This window comes from Leucoraja erinacea, chromosome 22 (assembly GCF_028641065.1).
Source record: "Leucoraja erinacea ecotype New England chromosome 22, Leri_hhj_1, whole genome shotgun sequence".
Classification (NCBI taxonomy): Eukaryota; Metazoa; Chordata; class Chondrichthyes; order Rajiformes; family Rajidae; genus Leucoraja; species Leucoraja erinaceus.
The window spans coordinates 14,669,625-14,693,016 of NC_073398.1; the positions used below are offsets into that span (position 1 = coordinate 14,669,625).

Genomic DNA, 23,392 nt, shown 5'->3' on the forward strand with positions numbered 1-23,392 from the left:
TGACACACTATAATGTTCTACTCATAGTTTAAATGAAATGTAAAAGGTTACCTTTTCCAAAAACGTACCAACCTTTTAAATTTAATGTATAGATTAGCTCCAGATGGAATATTCATAATGTAATCTTGGATCTAATGGTTTTCCAAAAACATCTTTCATATACTCTGGAATTCAGAATCTTGAATAATAAGATGTTCCATCATTGTACCCTTGAACTCAAATGTGCACACGAGATTATAAACTTTTGGAGGATTGAACACATACTCATTGAAGTTATATATCTTAAACACGTGGTTTATTTACTTGTCAACCAAACTTGTAAAGGAAGTAAATACTTTTCAATATCTGGTATAAAGTGTGTAATTAGCTTTGTAGTAAATAAAGTATTCTGCAGCAACATACCTATATCAACGTTGAACAAGATGTCAGTGGGAAATTCATTATTTTTCTCTGTCTTTTTCCATGTCAAATGAATCAATATATAGTATTCTACTGTTTCCTCATATGTTTGAAATCTGACTTTCCTGATCACTTCATGTAAGAGGGGCAGGCGGGTTAATTATTAATCCCAACTGCATAGTAAAGTAAGTTCAGAGCGCCTGCTGAGAAATAGATGAGAACAGCATGGGTCAACTGATCCTCTGATTTTCTCTCCTGTCTCCAAGGATGTGACTTGATTGAATTGCCAAATCTCCCCAAGTGAGCTCCACGGATATTGGGAACTCGGTGTTGCGAGGCACAAGGCTTGCGCCCTTTTAAACGTTCCTCTCCACTACACGTCAATGCAGCTGCATCGGTGGGCTGTGAACAAGAACATCTCAATTTCTGTCAGCAAAACCCGGAATTATTTTCAAATCTCATTACTGATCTTTACAGTGTAACTTCTTATTTTACTGCACGTCATTTTCCTCAATTTACCAGCTAGAAGGAGCATTGTGAAGCCTATTAGTGGCTGAGGAGCATACAGTAACAACTTGATAAAGATTCTTTGCCCACCTCTGACTCAGCTTTATTACATGGCTGCGTGGGAAATCTAGGACAAACAATGTTTGACGCATTGAGAGTTTTCTTCCGCCCATGCACATTCTGAATTTGATGTAACCTACCAACTGACGCAGGTTTTTATACCTTACAGCATTCTCTGCGTACAAATGCACATGTTAAATCTTTTCTTAGAATGATTGGGGAATCCCACTCCACTATATTACTTTCATTAGTTAAAAATTAAATATAAACCAAATCATATATCAATTAAGTATGATATGTTCAAAATAATCTTTCCTGCCTCTGGGAAAGCTCTCCCGAAGTCTCTACTGTAGTCTACCTACAACCAACCAATCTATTATATAAATTAACCACTTGTCACCCTGTAGTATGTGCTTCAAAGCTATTCCAGTTATTACAGACACTGAATATTCTGTGAACCCATACTATTTCCAATGTACCTGTAGTAATAGTTCCAAAACCCACAGGATTACTTATCACCAGCCTTTTGCAATCTGAAGCTATTAGTAATTTAGTGAATTTGTATACAGGCATAGATCGCAATAACACTGTAAATCAAGCAGCCACTTATATACTCCTCCTGCTTGCTTGGATAATGTCTCTTAAATTTCGATCAATTCCCAGTGACATAACTGGGAGAGGCACTACCTCATACTGCCAGAGTCATGGGTTCAATCCTGACCTTTGGTGCTGTCTGTGTGGAGTGCGAATACATAGCTTTTCCCTCGGGTACTCTGCATTCCTTCCATGTCCCAACGATGTGTGGGCTGGCAGGTTAATTAGCCACTGTAGATGAGTGGTAGCATAAGGGAGAGTTGATGAGAATGTGGGGATGATTTAAGAAATTGGATTAATGCTGAATTAGTGTAAATGGGTGGTTGTTGCTTGGTGAGACAGAGGGCTGAAGGGTGTGCTTCCACGCTGTATCTCTCTTTGTCGATGCATGGGATGCTGAAAATATTACCAAAAATATCAACATACCCACGGCAGAACAGAACAAAGCAGACAAAGAAATCTTGAATTTTAGAGAGTTAAATGAAAATAAAGGTGAAAATATGGAGTATGAAGCAAAACTGAGCAAAGACGTGTGCAATATGGTTATAGCCAACTATTCTTTATGAGTAATAATTCTTAAGGTAAGAAAACAAGAAACTATAACTGGCGTGAGAATTTATGTTGATGTACAATATATGATTCTGGAAATTTACAGCTCTGTCTGCATTGTTGATGCAGCTTGCTTTATTTCAATTGCAGTTAACTAAACAAATATAAGGACAATGATTTATGCCTGCAATATCCCACAGTAAGATGTATAATAAACTCCCTTCCACTTGTAAAGTTAACAATAAATCCCTAATCTAATTAAATAATTCAAATAACACTGCAAATGACCCCAACATTTACAAACAGTGAGGAAGGCTATCAAATTGTACAGTGTGATATAGGTCAGCTACAGAATTGGGTGGACAAATGGCAGATGGAATTTATTCCAAACAAGTGTGAGGTGTTGCATTTTGGGAGGTCGAATGCAAGGGGAAAGTACACCAGATCCTTAACCATTGATGTTCCGAGGGATCTTGGGGTCCAAGTCTAAAGTTCCATGAAAGTGGCAATACAAGTAGATAGGCATATTGTCGTAAAAGGCTTTACGGTATGCTTGCACTCATTGGCAGGGGCATTGGGTATAAGAGTCAGAAAGTCATGTGCAGTTTTGTAGGACTTTGCAAATTAATCTGAGCTATTTTCCTAATGCATGTTACAACAGTCATTACTATGAAAAGTGCAAACTTTGTGAGCATAAGAAACACAGGTAAATTGCTAAAGCAAGCTCAAGTGAAAAAATCAATTGATCCACTGCCATGATTTCTTAATGGTCCATCCATGATCATTTCAATTTTGACAACAGAAAATAGTAACATTATAAAATGCCAAAATGTTATCATCATTTTGCCTAAATAATAGCGCCATAGATTTTTGCTTTGATGCATTTATTCTTTACTCGCTAATGAGTAAAGTTTACTTTCTTTGCTCATGGTAATTTGACAATGACATGTATACCGCACCGTGACCTCAGTTCATCCCAATGTATTTGTATGTATAACCATTATTGCAATGCAAGAAAGTTAGATATATTACTTGCCAATGATAAATCTCAATTACATATAACTGCTGGCTTTATGGCTGTGGATGAAGTTTGGATAACATATGCACAAACAATCTTTGGGTTGACATGTCCTGGACCCACATCTGACTTAGTTTAGTTTTTAGTTTAGAGATACAGCATGGAAACAGGCCCATTGGTACAACCAAGTCGGTGCCGACCACTAGTTGCAACCTACACAGTGGGGATAATTTGCAGAAGCCAATTAAGCTGCAAAACTGTACGTCTTTGGGATATGGAAGGAAACCAGAGCACCCTGAGAAAACCCACATGCTCATAGGGAGAATGTGCAAACATCACACAGACAGCACCTCGTACCCGGGTCTCTGGCGCTGTAAGGCAGCAACGTTGCTGCTACGCCACTGTGGCGCTCACTTCTGCCTGCATTGACCATTCATTAATCTGTTATTCCTGGCTTTACTGTTAGAGAAGCAAAGGATAAAATTAGTAGTGGAGAGGAATTTGAGTGACGGAGTGGGCTGTGCCTCAGATAGCAGGGCACCGCTTGGCACATCAAAGTCCCATGAACAGTTTTCACATGTCTCTAACTCAGACCTTTAAAACTTATGCAAACAGATTTAAATAATTCAAAAAAATAAAATTTCAAACATCTACAAGAATTTTAAATGTAATTTAAATTAAAACACATTAAATGTAAATAAGTAATTAGATATATTAAAATATAATAACTCAACCACTAACCTACACTGACATTTTGCCAAAGGGTAAGCAATCTGATTAAATGCATTGGGCTGTCATACACCATTCCTCAGCCAGTTCTACCTGGCGTAAAGCTGAGTGACCAGACGTGATGCTTCACTACAGGGATCAGTGGTGGGTAACAGATCGTCTAGAACTGCCAACAACTATGTTTAGTTTTGATGAAAACCTGACAGGCTCCATCATTTTCTAACCGTCAAAATATTACACACCTAAAGAGTCAATTTATTATAAAACATGTTATCTAAGAGAAGCAAAAACTGCCATTATGTCAACCATATGGAACAATAGTGATCGCGCATGTTAGTATTTATATTCTTAGTTAAGACAATAGAAGTGCAAGGGAACAAAGTCAATAAACATCCTGCAACTGGGCGACTTCATTTTGTCCTTCACAAAATATTGGACTGGACCCATCAAAGCTTCCCTCACTATGCTTCTGCCACTAAAACGTGCTGTAAACAATACCAGCACTTTTCAACAAGCTCCTCATCGTTATTTTGTAAGGATGGATGAGAGACTGATTTTAGACATAAATCTTCTAAAATTAGCAAGGATTAAGGATGGACTCTATATTCTTTCACCAAGAAATCTCTGGCATTGGTATTGGACATTACCGGTGGCAGCAATGTCAGAGAGCTGTTTCTCCCAGTATATCTTCATGCCATTTTTTTTATGGCAAATGTGAAGCGACAGAAATCTAAAGAACTATACAATAAAAATAGACTTCAAATTTCTCCTGGCAGTTGATTTTGTAAAGAGCAATATGCGGGAGAAACAAAAAGCTGCCAGGAGATGTCAGATGGAAGCAGATGCACAATATCAACATTTGTCACATCTGCAAACTGCGCCACTGCACCTGACAGTGACTGAACAGTGCTGATCCCGATTTAATAGAGATTCAGCTGAAAACCCAATGCCATCTTTTGCACAAAGACCTACAATCTTAAAAATAGGAACTACATTGCCACGGGGTGTCATGGTGACCACCACACTTAATTCTTAAGTGTCTGGTTACATCTAGGCTGATGCAGTGTTAGCCAACATGCAAGTTACTGACAGACAAAGATTGTTCCTTTCAAGAGTAGTGGTGATCTCAGTTCCTTGCCCACTGAACAGCAAAAGCAGCATCAACAAGGCTGAACATTTCAATTGGAATGCAAGCTTTCTGAAAATACCTTTACTATAATGATTAAGGGTTCTCCAATGGATACCTCAGCTATTTGCCATTTTGGACATATGCGGTGTTCGGGCGGCATGGTGGCGTAGCAGTAGAGCTACTCTTACAGCACCAGAGACCCGGTTTTGATCCTGACAATGGGAGCTTGTCTGTACGGAGTTTGTATGCTCTCCCCGTGACCTGCATGGGTTTTCTCCGAGATCTTCAGTTTCCTCCCACACTCCAAAGACGAATAGGTTTATGGACTTGGTATAAATGTAAAAAAAGTGTCTCTAGTGTGTAGGGTGGTGTTAATGTGTGGAGATTGCTGGTCGGTGCAAACTCAGTGGGCCGAAGGGCCTGTTTCCGTGCTATATTTCTAAACAAAACTAAAATGCAGAGACAGGAGTAAAGAACAGTACACCACACAAACTGACTCTTTGGCCCATGTGACGTCTGTGTTGAGCAGGATGCTGAAATAAACCAACCTCTTCATCCTAATCCCACTATCAACCACACGTTCATGTGCCTGTCCCAAGATTAACTAATCTTCTATCAACCTCTGATGCTCCAGAGGAAATAATCCATCTTTGTGGTAGCTGTGTGGAATGAGCTCCCAGTGGAAGTGGTGGAGGCAGGTTCGATTTTATGATTTAAAAATAAATTGGATAGGTATATGGACTGGAAAGGAATGGAGGGTTATGGTCTGAGTGCAGGCAGATGGGACTAGGTGAGAATAAGTGTTCTGCACGGACTAGTAGGGCCGAGGTGGCCTGTTTCCATGCTGTAATTGTTATATGGTTAATGGTTAACTAAAACATAGACAATCCACAGCGATATATGCTTAGTGTAGTGAGTTGTGTCCTTACTGTTGGTCTTAAATTATCAGTTTAGAATCATTTTAGAAAGACTTGGTTATCTTAGATTTCAGATTGCTTGTAGCAATGACTTCCACTCCTTTAGAAAACATTTAAAAATGAGGTCAATATTTATCCTTGTTTATCTCAATAATTTGTCTAAAACATCGGCATTGTTATGGCAAACAGCCAATGATCATTATTTCAATGATCTCAACAACAAGATTCAATCTGACTGCAGATTAGAACATTTCAGTATTTCAGTGCAGCTCCCACATAATTTATCTAGCTGGAGCCATTAGAGTTTAATTGCAGTTTAATTGTGGTCAAGACTTTTCTGACCTACATGTGCAATTTAACTTGTAGAATATAAGCTGCTACTCAAGAAGTTTGAGTTATTTTTGGTTTCAATCTGAAGTAACTGGCTATCTTTAAAAAATGTTACAAAAAGTTAATAAGCAATTTAGATAAAGATGGCACCTTGCCAAATGTTTACTATTCCAGGCAGCACATGCTTTCTCGAAGCTTTTCAATCAGGTAGCAGCTGTAGGAGGTCAGTTCCACATTAATATGTGTGGTGCCCAATCTGCTTCCCTTAGCATCGTCCATTTTATCACCACTTCTCATGAATTAATACTTTATGTTAATAGAAAGGCAATCAATGTTCACCATAATTATGGAGTAATTTTGACAGCAACGTCCAATGTATAAACAGAAAATGCTGGAAAAACTTAATAGGCAAGATAACATCAGTAGAGAGAGAAAAAACAGGGTTAATGTTTCAGGTTGATGACCCTTCAATAGAACTGGCAAGAGTTAGATAATTGAACATGCTAAAATTACAGAGAACAAAGTGAATGCCTGTGACCAGGTGGAGAGCACGAGATACAGAGGCAAATGCATCTCCCTGTTAGCAGCACCAATATTTGCCTTGCAGACTCTCTTGATCTCATTATTACTGACATTCCATTTGTTCTATTCCACTTCTTCAACATAAAACATGTTTAACTTCTAACTTTTCCTGGTTCTGACGATAGATCATTGACTTACTTTTTTTTGTCCACTGCCTCTACACGATCTAATTATTTCCAGTTCTTAATGATGTATTTCACTTCAACACCTGCAGCTTTTTTTTTAAGCAATGTCCAATGCTTCTATATATGCAATCAAGTTCTTCCCTCTGAACTCCCATGCATGTCTGCAAGCTTTGATGCACTTGTACCACACTCAAGGAATTTACATCGATAAACATTAAAATTGTAAAGTCTAGTATTCACCCATTAGCTACCCAGTAAAGACAACAACAAAGTTGGAACGTACATACAGGTATGTGTATTGTAAAAAAAAAGGAACTGCAATGTTTGTTAATACATAAAAGGACACAAAGTGCTACAGTAACTCAGCGGGTCAGGCAGCATTCCTGGAGAACATGGATAAGTGACATTTCAGGTCGAGACCCTTCGTTAGATTGGAGAAGGTTCTCAACCCGATACGTTACCTATCCATGTTCCCCAGGGATGCTGCCTGACCAGCTGAGGTACTCCAGCACTGTGTCCCGTTACGTGTATTGTAATGTGGATTATGGAGTTACATGTGCCAAATAAAATGTCAGTCACTTTTGCCCTTATTCCCATCTTTAAAACTATTCCAATTTAACTATTTTTTCAACACATGCTCTATACGTTAAGGATTAAGTTATATCTGACATTGCACCTGACTTGATACATATGTCTTTCATTACTTGTGTTGGTTTCCACATACCTCAAGTCAAGTCAAGTCAAGTGAAGTCAATTATTTCTATAGTACATTTAAAAACAACTCTCGTTGACCAAAGTGCTTTACATCAGTCCAGGTACTAACGTGCTACATGCAATGGTACATAGATCTAACAATACATACATAAATACATACATACAGCGCTCCCTCAGAGAACCTCAAGAAACAGTTGTGAGTAGAAATAGGTCTGCATATTTTGCAAATTTTGCAAATTGATATATCTACATATTTTGCCAACAGAATGTTGCTGGAGTTGCGGACTGTGAAGAAGGCAGTCATAGTGTACAGCAGGAATATAGATCAACTATAGAAATGGGCGTAGAAATGGCAAAGGGAGTCTATTCCGAGCAGGTGTGGGGTGCTGCACTTTGGGATGTTGAATATAACAGGAAGGTATACAACTGATGGCAAGACCCTTAACAGCATTGATGTGCTGAGAGATCTGGTGTCCACGTTTATAACTCCCAGAAAGTGGCAACACAAGTAGACGGGATGATAAAGAAGGCCCATGGTATTCATTGCACGGGGCATTGAGTATGTGAGTCAGAAGTCATGCTGCAGCTCTATACGGCTTTGTTTAGGCTACATTTGAAGAATGTAGAGGCCAATTTACTCGATGTTTTCAAGAAAGATTTAGATTTATCACTTAGGGCTAATGGAATCAAAGCCTGTGGGGAAAAAGCAGGAACAGTGTATTGATTTAGGATGATCAAATGGCCGACTCCCACACCTATTTCCTAAGTTTCTCCCTCTCCCTTTCTCTCTTCCTCTGCATCTCTATCTCTACCCCTCACTCTCACTCTCTATCTCTACCCCCTACTCTCACTCACCTCTCAATTGCCTTCTTCTTTAAAACATTGCATCTGTTCTCAGTTTCTCTCCCCTTTCCTTCTCCCCCCTCAATCTCTCCGCCATTCTTCCCCAGCTCTCACTCCCGACCCACCTCCCCTCTCTCGCTCTTCCTCCCTCCTGCCTGTCCCTTTGGCTCAGTCCGCAATCCCAGAGGAGGGTCAGCCACATGGGTGGCCGTCAGAAGAGGCAGTGGGTAGTGCAGGACTCTCTGTGACACTCCACATCTCCTACAACCACTGCATTCTGCATGCAATTGGGGTGATGGACCCTTGGGAGAATATTGCAGCAGCAGTCGGGACAAGGAGAACACCTCTGGCTCTGTAGTGCTACGTCTCTGCCAGCGATAATAATGGAGACTATCAGTGTTTCGCGTCCATGGGCAAGACTCCAGGAAGGAGTGTTTCCTCCCTGGTGCCAGTTCTGAGCGGGCACAGGACATTGTGAAAGGGGGAGGTGAGCAGCCAGAGCTCATGGTCCACGTGTGCGGATGTGGCGTCGAAGGACGAGAAGCCGAAGCAAAGAAGTCGAAGCCAAATAGCCGAATAGAAACAAGCCAAAACGCCAAATAACCGAAAGCATATGAAGCCGAAACGCCAACAAACCAAAAGGGCGAGACGTCGAAAAGCCAACTAACCGAAAGGCTGCGTCGCCTACAAGCCGACTAACCGAATGCCGCTCTGCCGAAAAGTCAAATAATGGCTTGTATGGTTAAATGACCTCCACCCTCCCATCTCCACCGGCCAGTGATGTGATGGAGGACTAGAGGACACAGATGAGAAGGACAAAGTTTAAAGGAGATGTGTTGGGCAAGTTTGTTTTTATAGATGATGGTGGATGTCTGGAATGCACTGCCCCGGTGAAGGCAGACACGATAATGGCATTTAGGACATTTTTATATTGGCACATCAATATGCTAGGAATGGAGGGGTATGGTTCATACGTAGGCAGATGAGATTTGTTTACTTTGATATCATGTTTGGCCTGGAAACTGTAGGCTGAAAAGCCTGTTCCTGTGTTGTACTTTGGTATTTTCTGATGCCCGAGTGTAATTTTGATAAGTCCACATTGAGCACATATTTCTACTCCTTCTCCAAATATCCGAGCCAGTCTTTCCAAGGCAATCTTTGTCCTCCAATGTTGGTCAATTAGTGCAATCAATTACAATCACCAGTGTTTCTCTTTGTTGACCGTTGATTATCACTGATCAATCATTCAGCCTAATGTCTTCAATAGTTTACTTGAGTGCAGAATCACAGACAATTTACAGCAGATTATGGGAGAGGACAAAGCCATTTTACCCATTGCGACTGTGCCTTTTGTAAATGTGCAATCGAACAATCTTACTTTCTAGCAGTGGGTTAAAGATCTTTGTGAACACTGAATACTCCCAGGAGCCCAGAAAATGCAAATAGGTTGGACCATTACTTGGAGCCTGGAAAATATAGATTTCTATATCTGCATATTGCCTTGTGCTAAGCTAATGCCCTTTTCCCTCCTCCACTCTGGATAAAGACTTGCTACCAGACTCTCCTACACAGTGATGTTGATGTTGGCCTTTATACACAATCAGTCTCATTGATCTTCATTCAAACCTTCATTAACAGAAAATATGCTGAACCCCACTTTCCAGCAAACTGGCCTCAATGATACTGGCAAAATGACCAGTGCCCCGCCATGCACAACTCACATCTCAGTAACATCGTCTAATCTACAGAATGTGTCACAAACTGATCTTGCGGTTGTATGTACAAAATCAAGTAAAGGCCAAAATTCATCTTCTTTGCTATACATCCCTTCCATGGCCAGATTTCAGTTCTTGGATACATGAAAACGTAACAAATGTCAGTTTGTGGTCCGGAGTTGGTAAGTTGGTAGTCCTTACACTGAAGTTAGCTTGTCCTCCAAAAATCATGTAACATTCAATATGAGGTGGCTTGTCAAGAGAAGGAATAAGTGTGAAGATACCATATCCTTCAGCACTGGTGCTACTCTAACATTGCATCTTTCAGTAATAGCCAGTACTTCTCACTAAGACCTTGCACATGCAAAGATAGCTGTCCCTTCCAGTTAGCTCCTGTTGCTTCAGTTGTGTGCCACTTTTTCCTGTAAGTGAGCTGAGCATGTTTCATTGGGGTTCACATAGGCTCTGCGCATGATATGGCGAAGATGGTTGAATAGCTGACAATATGAGCCATATGATGTGTGTGTGAGGCTTGAGGTAGAGTTAAATGTATTGTGCAGCATTCAAAGTTTAGGCATGGTTGTTGACAGATAGGAATTGTTGTTGAATGTAATGAAGGGGTTGCGATAAATTGAATCATCTCTATTTGTGTTGATAGAACAATGAACTATGGTTTCATTCACTGACTTGAGCAACATCAATGATGGTCTCACGGCATTGCATCCAGGTCCTTGGGCTTCGATGCTGCAACTGACCTTTATAACTGCCTGCACTCTTTCAGTAGCTGCCGCAAATCCTTGGTCCCAACACACACCGTTTTCCTCTATTTCCCATCCCTTCCTCCACAGACCCCAGCACAGCAGCCTGTAGCTTAACAGGCCTTGTGTTTACTGTACTTCAATGCTTCTGAGGTTAGACTTCCATCCTGCTCCACAGCCAACATCTCTTCCAGTGTCATTTGTGAGGTCTGTTAAGAAGTGACGTCCAGTTTTAAGCAATACAGGCAGGCTTTAATGGGATGAGCCACTCAGTCCCTTGCCCCACTAGTGAAGATGGCATGTTGCTTGGATTCCAACCATTGCATGCAGGTTAATCTCACAACTGAGCCTTTGCGTGGGGGTGATCAAATTTACCACCTGAAGTTCTCAATGAGCCATACAACTGCTCAGTAACCTGGCAGATCCTCTGCAGAAAGCACAACGATGAAAGGTCTCTGCAGGAGCTTTATGATGTCACTCAAGTGCCCAGGAAAAAAAGCCTTGAGCAGCTGCCAGCACAATGAATGATGAGTGCTATTCCTTGATGACTGACATCCACATTTGGTCCACTCTGATGAAGCACAGGGGTCCAGCACTAATTCAATTGCTGCACAGTGGACGGAGGCAAATTATCTTGATTACTGTTGAACTGGCAGTTGGCAGGATTTATCCAGCGGATTATTTAAAAGCAAACAAACTGTATTAGCCCCCGGCAGCAGCACTATGCTTGGATATTCTTCCCTTTTTAAATGTATTTTACAGGATATGTACATTGCTGGCAAGACAAGATTTATTGGTGTTCAGTAGGAAGCACTGTTGCCATTTTCAAACATTTGTGAAGGTAGTCTCACAGTGTTCTTGACTAGACAGTTCCAGAATCTTGATCGATTGGCAATGAAGGATAATAAATATATTGTGTATAGTCTTAGCAGGACCAGCAGGCCATGGCATTCCTTTCGTCCACATGTAATTGTTCTTTTAAGCAGATGCCATCGTATGTCTGGGAGGGGCAGCTGGAGTGGCCTGAGCAATTTGGTGCATTTTGTGCATGGTGCGCACTGCAGTGTCTGTGCACCACTGGTGCATGGAGTGGATGATTACAGTCATGTGTGAAGCGACATTCAAACGAGCCGCTATATCCCAGATAATGCGGAGGTCCTGCGGTGCAGTTGGAGCTGCACTCATCCAGGAAAGCAGAGGTATTCCATCATTCTCCCAATGTATAACTTGTAGATGGTAGAAAGGTTTTGGTTGGCCGAAGGTGTGTCAGTCATCACAAAAATAACCAAACTCTGATGTCCTCTTGTGGTCAGGAGTGGACAAAGTGGAAAGGCTACTGTTGGTGAAAAGCACTTGGTCTTCAGGCCATTGCACTGACCTCCCAATATTCTCTGGATGCTCTGTTTCCTTCATCTCTCCACAGCCGTTGACACAACATTAGAGCAAACAACGCAATACTCAGACTCATTCCTCAGCATCTCTCCATAATTCCGTACAATTTCACTTACATTTATGAAGGCTAATGTCTTTTTCTTTCCCTGTCAAGGAAAATCATCTATGACTTAGAAACACTGACTCCTCGGGAATCATGAGCAACGCCAGAGCCTTTCCCACCTATCTAAGAAATGCAGCTGTCATGCTCTGCATGTGCAGTGATCATTAAAATAAGATGCAAAAAAAAGTCACATTAGTTGCCTTGACTATATTAACTAGAGAAAAAATTGGTACATGTTACGTGAATGCATGTTTGGTGCTCTGAGAAACGAGATTCAATCTTGTTCAGAAATGAATATTCTCTCGTTGTGCCTGTTTACTACATCCATTATTGACTTGGCTAGGCTGGCACATTTATATAAAAAGATAATAACTGTCATTTCATACAAAGGATCTTTATTTATAACTCATTTTCTATTAAATAGTGAAAGTGAACACGATTAAGAACGAGCATGATGACAAGCACTTATCTTGGAATTTAAAAATGACAAATAGCACCGTGCTCACAATTCAGATAAAATCCATAAAGCACACTTGTCAAGCAACAACTTGAAAATGTTCAATCAATATACTGCTTGTCAGTTCAACAGTCATTAAATTTTATAGTTGACAACTGGAATATTGGCACTACTTCATTACAAGATCACAGATGAGAAATGACTACTGAATTGTTCAAAGTTCGTCCCTATGTGAGGCTCCAATTTATTTATGGCACATATATTTTATGGTCCAGTGCAAATAATCTCATGAAGCTTGGCTCAAAGACAATGGACACACTCAGAAATTAATGGCACTAAAATGGTGTTACAGATTACTAAGGGAAGAATCAATTTCTTCAATACCAGCAGTCGCTTTCATTGTAGCTCTTTCATTCCAATTTCAAATGTTTGAAGAACAAGGAGATGCATGTTTTCCGTTTTAACTTTGGATACAGTTCTCTGCGGTCAGAAACTTCTTCATTCAAGCATGCAAGTGATGGCCAGTTTTGGTAGAACGAACAAGGGTAAAATAAAGACAGCATTAAGAATACTTAAAACGTTTAGACTCTTTGGTGTTTATTTTTGTAATAGACAATAGACAATAGGTGCAGGAGTAGGCCATTCGGCCCTTCAAGCCAGCACTGCCATTCACTGTGATCATGTCTGATCATCCACAATCAGTACCCCGTTCCAGCCTTCTCCCCATATCCCTTGACGCTATCTTTAAAAGCTCTATCTAACTCTCTCTTGAAAGCATCCAGAGAATTGCCCTCCAGTGCCTTCTGAGGCAGAAAATTCCACAGATTCACAACTCCCTGGTGTATAGAAATTGGCTTACATTTATGAAGGCTAATGTATTTTTCTTTCCCTGTCTTCAAGGAAAAATCATCTATGACTTTTGGAGCAATGTGGAGTATTTGGGCCTTGCTGTGCTAGTGATGTCAACTCTCTGCTCGTCTCTGCTATGATTTTACACCACAGCTCGGAGGTTTATTTGGTGAGAAAACTGCCTATCTACATCTCTGAGTCCTCCCACCATCACTGCACCAACACCCATAACATACCTGATCTCTAGCCTACTAAATTGCCCAGATTTCCTCCTCCAATCCACTGCCTGACTCTTTCACCCCAAACCCTCAACAATCTGCTCAACTCCCACATCTCCAATCCCTAACCTTCTGTTGGCCTCCCATCTCCCCAATCCACTTACAGCGCCTCCCCTCAACTCGGCTCAACCATCGTTTCTCTCCAGACCTGAACCCGACTCCTGGCTCAAACCCCCTGCTCTACTGCCACCACTCCCAACCTCCTACCAGCAATAGTGAGAGAGGAACTCAGACTTCAGACACAGCAGAAGCTAGCGAAGTGTGCCAAAGACCAAACCAGATAACTGCACCCTGCTCTACACCATTTTGGCACCCTGACACAAATTGACTGAATTATTAATCATAGATATATAAATTTTGATTGAACAGCTGATATAATTTGATTTCATGGACAGCCATGGTCAAGAAAACACTATAATTATCCCTTTCATCTCAAGGATACCTGGTGTGTTTGCACCTGGCTCTTTGCAGTGAGAAGCTCAATACTCTGGAAAATTGCCATTAATCTGTGAACTGCTCACTACTTCAGCCAAGGGGAGACTTCAACATAATTAGGAAGCTTCCCTATCACAACTGTGCCCTCAATATCATGTGAAGTTGATAATGTCCATAACAGCAGCCTGGCAAGAACTGAAAGTGCAGAAAATCAGAATGCCTGATATTTTGACTGCCACTGCTCAGATGGTCCCATACCCATTGCACATCTGCAGGCATGGCCAAACGTGAGGCATGTATCATGTGAAGTTGATGTGAAGTATCTATGAGCACCCCGCTAAAGAGGAGCTTTGTCATGTATTGTGCCTCCATCCGACTAATGAATATGTACTGCAGAGAAAAACATTGTGGACCTTCTAGTTTTCCCTTCTTCCAACTCTTTTTTTCCAACACATCACTCAGCTCTGTCAAGCTTCCCTTCAATCCTACTGAAAGCCTCACATTTCTGCAAGTTTATGAAGTTAAAGTCAACACTGAGTCATAGCTTCACAGCTTCTAAAACTGCAATGGTATCCAACAATGAAACTGCATCAAAGTGTGCAAAGCTGACTCTCTAAGCCTACAAGTCATTGGCAATCCCAAAGCTGTACATGGAGAGTTGAGGAATGGGTAGAGGCTGTGGTCTTTCTGCTGCTAAAAGCAGGTCTTAGTCTTGATTTAAACGTACAAATTTGGAGGTTTGTGAAGAAAAAATAGGATTTTTGTGATTGTTGGCACCATCTCCTTACTCTGCAGAGTTCCAGGATCTATGAGCAATATACACAAGACGGTGCAATATTTATCCACCTGTACTGGACAAGCTAATATTGCTTGAACATGGTCCATGCAGGAACATAGAAACATAGAAATTAGGAGCAGGAGTAGGCCATTCGGCCCTTCGAGCCTGCACCGCCATTCAATATGATCATGGCTGATCATCCAACTCAGTATCCCATACCTGCCTCAGTATCTCCATACCCCCTGATCCCTTTAGCCACAAGGGCCACATCTAACCCCCTCTTAAATATAGCCAATGAACTGGCCTCAACTACCTTCTGTGGCAGAGAATTCCACTGATTCACCACTCTCTGTGTAAAATTTGAATTTAAAAAAAGAACCGGGCATTTATTAGAATGAAATAGTGAGTGCTAGTGGAGTTCAATTATTACTTCCTATAATACCTAAATATTGTACAGAAAATAAAATATTAGCTTAAAATATTAGCTGCAATGCATATTTTCAACAAACATTGTGACCGAAATATAGCATTTATTAGTTGAGCACAGATCCTACAGTGCCTTTTTTTAATAATGTAGTTTTGCAATTATTTTTTAAATTTAAAATTGCACATTAATGTTCCAGGTGGAAATAAAATATCAGTGCTGGGGTGTAAAAGTAATGGAAAGATAATATGGACTGACTTCAACAAACAGTTTGGAAGTATTTGCAGGTTGGTTTGAAATTATTTTAAGCTTTACAATGATCTTCCAGAGGTAAAAATAAAGGATAGCAAAAGTGTTTCTGTTGCTAAGAGCGACTCCTCCTGTACTAAAGAACCATGATGGCACAGAATCTAAGGAAGTAAATACTGAAAAGAAACAGGGTCTGTTTGGTGTCTCCTATCTCTGTTTGTAAATTAAGGTGACACAGACATAAGCACTTAAAAATCCAATCATTTTTTATTTCATCACCCAGATTACAAACAGCTCTGACAATGGCTTAAAAAAGTTACTAATACACACTTCCTTTTGTGTTTCTTTTTAATGTGTGCATGTTACATCAGTCTGCAGCAGGGTATCATTTGCTCCCGCTGATTACTCATCTCCTGAATACGTATTAGAGTCTCTTATGCATTCACTGCAGTGTGACTATGTGGGTGTGATGTTCTTGACATTACTAATGAATCTTTCGCTTGGCAAGTACTTGATGAAAAGGCTAAATGTATTTTAACACCCGGCTGTTGTTACACATCATAAATGAAATAATATGTATCTGGCCACCAACTTATTCACCTTAAATTTTGTGCACTGTTTGAATTTACATGACAACGTTATTTCCTCATCCAAAAACATGCAATTCTTCACAAAACTTAAATAAATCTCTTCTGTTGACTTCAAGGTAAAGCTGTAAAAATGGCAAAATATCTATTGTAGCCTTGAAATATGTATTTATTGTCAGCAGGAGTTAATCAATTAAAATGATGGAAGCAGATTATATTTTGCATTTTAGTTTTTGTACTGCACTACAGGATTCAAAGAGTTAAAACAAAATCCAGTTTTTTTTTGCATTTTTAAAGGCACAATTATTCCTACGTCAGACTTGGTTGTAGTTCAGCTTCACAGCTTTTGTTCATAACCATGGTGCTTCATCACTACAGACCAATATCCTCCTATACCCAAATATAGTACTTCCTTCCGCTCTGCTCTCAGCTTTGTTGCTCACTTCCAACTTTGAACACACAGAAATAGAAGAGAACATCATGACGTCTGCAGCTCAACAGTGCCACACTTATTAAAATGTTTTCACTGTCTACTGAAATACCCCCAACTAGAAATTAAAATGTTTCTGAAACAACAGAATCAAACGGAAGACTTATAAAAATCATCATAATTTTAGATTATACTGCAAAAAAAATCTAAAATAAAAACAGCTGAAGCAACATCTCCAGTTATTTCTAACTATTTGCATTCACTGCATCAGAAAATTGTACAAGCTTCAAGGTTTTTGTAAGTATCACACCAGATTAGGAGCAAGAAATAATAATTTGCACTTTCTGTTGCCTTAAGTATGGCCATGCATCCCAATCACTCTCTCGAGATGGGTGCAGAATGAATATTGCACAAGAAGCATCACTATTGAACAAAGGTTCGAGAAGACATTGGGAAGCGTAACAAGGTACTAAGGACGTTATTTAGCCACTGTACATTTTACTTAGTGCGTGAGAGGTAGAATTTTTGGGGAATTAGTGGGAATGTGGGGAAATTTTTTTAAAAAGGATAAATGTAAATAGATGCTTGATTACTGGCATGGACTGGGTGAGCCAAAGGTCCTGTTTCAGTGTTATGTTCTGGAAATCATCACTGCTTCAGTCCAAAATTTACCAATGAGCTTAAGTAATAGTGCCCAATGTTACAGTATGGCAGGATTTAATGAAGTGCACTATACAAGAACCATGGTAGCACTGAGGTCAATGAACAACATGAGGAAAACATTCCAAGGAGTGGAGTCTACCCCACATAAAGAGGAATCACTTCAAGCAATGCCCAACGTCCAACCATTTTAAAGTTAATTAATGCATTAATGCATGATGAATCATATGGTAGAAATATTTGGTGATGGTTACACAATATCCAATTCAAATTGCTATTTTTCAACAAATTAAGTAGCTGAGAAATCCATGCTGGTATAAAGCATGACCATTAAAGTATACAGGCATGGGTTGATAGGTTGGAAATAACATTTGCACCAACAAAAGTGACCAAGAAGATAAAGTCCAATCACCTTCCCTTGAGATTTAATAACATTATGGCTGCCACAGACACCACCATCAGCATTGTGGTAGTCACCAATGATCCAGAACTCAAGTAGACCAGCCAATTATGTACCTGGCTACAACAGTAATTCAGAAGTTGGTTAGCCTGCAGTGAGTAACTAACCTCCTAGTTAGCCTGCAGTAACTAACCTCCTCACAACTCTTATGAGATCAGACCATACAGTCCTAGAACTATAAAGTATGGAAACAAGCCCTTCAAGTCAACTCACCATGTTGAACAATTTCCTGAACCAAGCTGGTCCCACTTGCCTGCACCTAGCGCATATCACTTCAAGCATATAACAGTACAGCACAGAAACAGGCTTTTGGCCCATAATGTCCGTGCCGAACATGATGGTAAATTAATCTATTCTCCACTGCCTGCATGTGATCCACATCCCTTTATTCCTGGTATATCCATGTGCCCATCTAAAACCCTCTTAAATGCCATGATCATATCTCCCTCCACCACCGCCTTCCAGTCACCCACCACTCTGTATGTGGAAAACTAGCCCTGCACATCTTCTTTAAACTTTCCCCTCACACCTTATGAATGTTTCTGGCCCAGTGTATTTTAAATGTTGTAATTTTACCCACCTCTAGCACTTCTTTAGTCAGTTTGTTCCGTGTATGCACCACCATCTGTGCGAAATAGTTGTCCCTCAGGTCCCTTTTACATCTTTCCCCTCTCACCTCAAATTTGTACTCTCTAGTTGTGAACTCCTCTACACTGGGGGAAAAGTCTGTGGTTGTTCACCTTATTAAAGCTCCTCATGATTTTATATACCTTATATAAGGGTTTCCCTCAGCCTCCTACACTCCAGGAAATAAGGCACGGCATATCCAATCTCTCCTTACTGTTCAACCACCCCCAGACTTGGTAACATCCTTGTAAATCTTTTTTACACCCTTTTCCAGTTTAATGGCATCTATCTTATATTAGGGCAACTAGATTTTATTACATTTCTCTAAATGGGGCCTAACCATTGTCTTGTAGAGCTGTAAGATATGTCAGCAATGCAAAATACTACTCTGCACTTGCCTCGATAAGTGCAGTTCAAACAACACTCAAGAATCCATACCATTCAGAGAAAAACAGCAGTCTTAAATGGTACATCATCATCAGACTACGTATTCACATTCTCCACCATAGGAATCCAGTGGCTGCAGTGGTACCTTGTACTGAAGACCCTCTGAACATGCAGCCTCTGCCAGCAAGAAGAGTATGAGTAGGAGTTTCATGATCATGTGTTGTATTTCCGCTCACTAGTTGGCATGCAAGAAAAGCTTTTCACTCTACCTCGATACACATGACAATAAACTAAACTAATAGTACCATCATCATCTGTATGTTCACCGGGTGGCGTCACCATCCGTGGCTGCCTCGCCAACAGTCTGTCTGTCCTTTCTTCTTTTTTGTTATTTTTAGTATGTGTTAAAAGTATGTTTTAGTATTTGTTTTATGTGGGGGGTGGGGGGTTGGGAGAAACTTTTTTTCAGGTAGATAGCGATGTCTAGTGTGGACCAGCTTATCATGAGTGTTTCAAGAGTAGTATTGTCAGTGTGTTTGTTGTGACTGTAAATGCCAGCATGTCAAACCTGCACCTCCAAAACGATTGATGTGCAACACTCAAAAGGCTGGTTGGGTCTATAATAGCTACAGTATATAACAGAATATAACAGCTCACGTTAGGTGAACTGTTAAATGCGTGTCGGCAGTTGCAAGAGGCTTTGCTGTGTGTTGTAGCTGCAGAGCCACAACCAATGAGTTGAACCTTCTGTCTGATTAAACCATCAATTTTGGACTGAGAACATTCAGGTATGATCTGACACCTTTGGAGAAAATTCTTTAACAAGAATATTTGACAGATATGAAATATCTACAGTAAGGTATTTATAGTGATTATATGCTGATATTATCTATCAGTTAGCAAGTATAATATAGAAAGTGAAAATAATACCTGTGTTAAAATCGGAAAGCCAAGTGGTCGACAGCCATTGCATGGAGTGAATGCTTCCCACAGTCTTGCTGGTCCACAGCTCTTCTCTCCTTCGTCCTCGTCAGTCTGTGGTGTCCCTCTTGGAGGAGATGGCTGATCCCGTGGCTGGAAATTAAAAGCTTACTTTAATATGTCAACAAAACTATTCTATTACTGAAAGTAACTATGAATACTATCTTTACATATTCTGTTGTGCTGCTGCAAGTAAGAATTTAATTGATGTATGGGACAAATGACAATAAAACACTGGATGTATTGACATTCGAACTCTGGAGATGGTGAAAGGGCACAAACAGCAATCCATCAAAATCAGTCAGCAGCATGTCATTATGAACCTTTGTTAAAACACTTATAGAAGCAGAACAATTTTATATTGAAATTTTGACAAAACCCAGATGGATTTCAAATGCCAAAGTTTTGAATGCCAGATCTATATATATTTTAATAGACACTTTAACTAGTATTAAACCCGTCGTTTATAGAATTGTTATTTTGATGGTCTATATGAATTTCATTCAGTATATTATAACAAAATATTGCTTCGTGTTTTGCATTATTTTGTTGCATTTATTGAGTACATTTTATAATATATCAGCCCATATTCATGATAAATCCCAATAAGGATGGAATGGTTCTCAAAACAAGAGCCACGTGGTTATAGAACAGCACAAATATGGGACACCATGAGGGATATGGAAGTAGCTAAAGCAGTAGCTCCTTATTTGCCATTACCTCCTCGTTAACCCTTATTTGACAAACAAGGATATTTGACAACGCAAATTCCCATTTGACACAATCACTTCCCAATCCCACTTTTTTGGACCATTATTGCAAAAGTGACCAAAGACCTGCTGTTGGAACTTATCTGGATGGTCAACTTGCCAGGTGCCTCTAGCTTTTGAGGCACAGGGGAAAGTGGGAGAAGGCGAAAGGGAGGGAATTGTGGAGGAAGAAGGGATAGGGGGAACATTTTGTAGTACCTAAAATTGGAGAATTCAATAAATTAAATTCATACCATTGGGTTGTAAGCTATCCAATTAGAGTACGAGGTGTTGTCCCTCCAGTGTGAGTGTGAGTGTGGCCTCACTCTGGCAATGGAGGAGGCCAAGGACAAAAAGAGCAGCATGGGAATAGAAAGAGGCGTTAAAATGGTTAGCATCCGAGAGATCCAGCAGGCCTTGGTTGACCGAACGCACGTGTTTGGCGAAACAACCACCGAGTTTCACTAAACGTGCACTAGGTCTGTGACGGACATTTTGCCAACCGTTTCGCTGAATACCTGTGCTCTTCCCATTCCCATACTGATCATTCTGTCCTGTGCCTCTGCCATTGCCAGAGTGAGGCCATGTGCAAACTGGAGGAACAGCACCTCATATCCCACTTGGGCAGCTTACAACCCAATGAACACTGAATTCTGCACTGTTAGGTAACTACAGAACTGTTCCCTCTCCCTTCATCCCCCACAACCCCCTTCCCTCTCCTCTCTGTCAATGCAGCCCAGACCATCACACAAACTAACCTCCCTTCTATTGACTCCATTTATACCTCACGCTGCCTTAGCAAGGCTAGCAGCATAATAAAAGATGTCACACCTTGGCCACCCTCTGTTCTCCCCTCTCCCATCAGGCAAAAGGTATAGAAGTGTGAAAACGCACACCTCCAGATTTTGGGACAGTTTCTTCCCAACTGTTATCAGGCAACTGAATCATCCTACCACAACCAGAGAGCAGTGCTGAACTACTATCTACCTCATTGATGACCCTTGGACTATCCTTGATCGGACTTTGCCTTGCACTAAAGTTTATTCCCTTATCATGTATCTATAAACAGTAAATGGCTTGATTGTAATCATGTAAACAAGTGATGCAAAATAAAAGCTCTTAGTCCATATATCCATATTATCTGCTTTGTGGTCCAATAATTTTAGTGAATCTTCAATATTTAACCTCACTTTGGCATGCAGCAGTTTGTCACATTGTATTTTATCGAACCTAATGGACTCAAGTTAAACTTACATTGGGAAATTACTTTACATCTCTTATAGAAACATAGAAAATAGGCGCAGGAGTAGGCCATTCGGCCCATCGAGCCTGCACCGCCATTCAATATGATCATAGCTGATCATCCAACTCAGTATCCCGTACCTGCCTTCTCTCCATACCCCCTGATCCGTTTAGCCACATCGAACTCCCTCTTAAATATCCCTCTTATATCCCCATTTTAATTCTGATCTGGCAGTCAAAATCTGATAATTATTCAATGATACAATATAAAATAATTGTGAGCCGCCTTGAAACTGCCAGAATTGAAAATTAAAAATATTGAAAGGGCCAATAAAATTTTCGGCTTAAAATTCTCCTCTGAATAAATTACCAATCTAGGTATCATTAAACATTTGGTGAATGTATCCAGATACACAGGAATAGGTATACATTATGGAGTTTGCTGCTCTTATGAATGTAGCCTACAAAATCAAATGCCACTGAAAAGATAAATTAAAATACATCCACATAGATGTACAAGAAACAGAAATGCTTCATGCCCCTCCACAATACAGTATAACCGGAAACTCCTTCTCCACTCTGGCAAGGCAGGCAATCTAAAAAGACCAGAAATATTCCTTCACATAACAAATGCTTTGATTTAATTAAATATAGGCACAACCATGTGATGCAATCAGTGGAGCCACGGCCGCATGGCACCAGAGACATTGTTTTAATGTGAACTTTGGGTACTGCCCATGTGGAGTTTGCACATTCTCCTTGTGATTATGTGGATTTTCCCCCCAGATGCCCTGATTTCCTCCCACATCCCAAAGTCATACTTATTGATAGGTTAATTGCTCATTATAACGTGTCCCTAATCAGTAAATTAATGGGAGAATCTGTGGGGAGTTGATGAGAATTTAGGAAAAATAGAAAAAGTGATAAATATCAGATTAATGTAAATGGATAGTTGATGAAGTCAGTGGGTCAAATAACCAGTTTCTGTGCTGTATCTATGTAATTCCATTTAAAATGGCCTCAAGTCAGTTTAATGATTTTTTTTAAATCTTCAGTGCTAGCATGTGGAATCTAAGACAAAAAATAAGTTCAAAATGATTTCTATGCCTGGAAAGAGGATACAGAAACATTAGTTAGATAATGTTCATTAGTGCAGAAGTGTGGACTGGCAAGTGCAAATGCCACAACTGCAGCTTAAAATAATTCATATTCAGTTAACCAAATAAATCTTGAAAGAAAATGTAGTATCAGCAATGACACCAAAGTCTTAAATAAAGTGGCTCGGGATGTATCAGGATGACATTTGTAAAATCCTTGAGGCACTGGAGAAGTTCC

General features: G+C 40.2%; 1 protein-coding gene across 10 annotated transcripts in view; it reads right to left on the reverse strand.

Annotated features, from left to right (window-relative positions):
* anks1b (ankyrin repeat and sterile alpha motif domain containing 1B) overlaps positions 1–23,392 on the reverse strand; it is a 646,306-nt gene that overhangs the window by 250,285 nt on the left and 372,629 nt on the right. For all 10 annotated transcript variants that reach the window (XM_055652964.1, XM_055652967.1, XM_055652963.1 and 7 more), the window contains one exon: positions 20,016–20,159. In XM_055652964.1, coding sequence (XP_055508939.1) covers positions 20,016–20,159 — 144 coding nt within the window. The remainder of the gene's footprint in view (positions 1–20,015; positions 20,160–23,392) is intronic.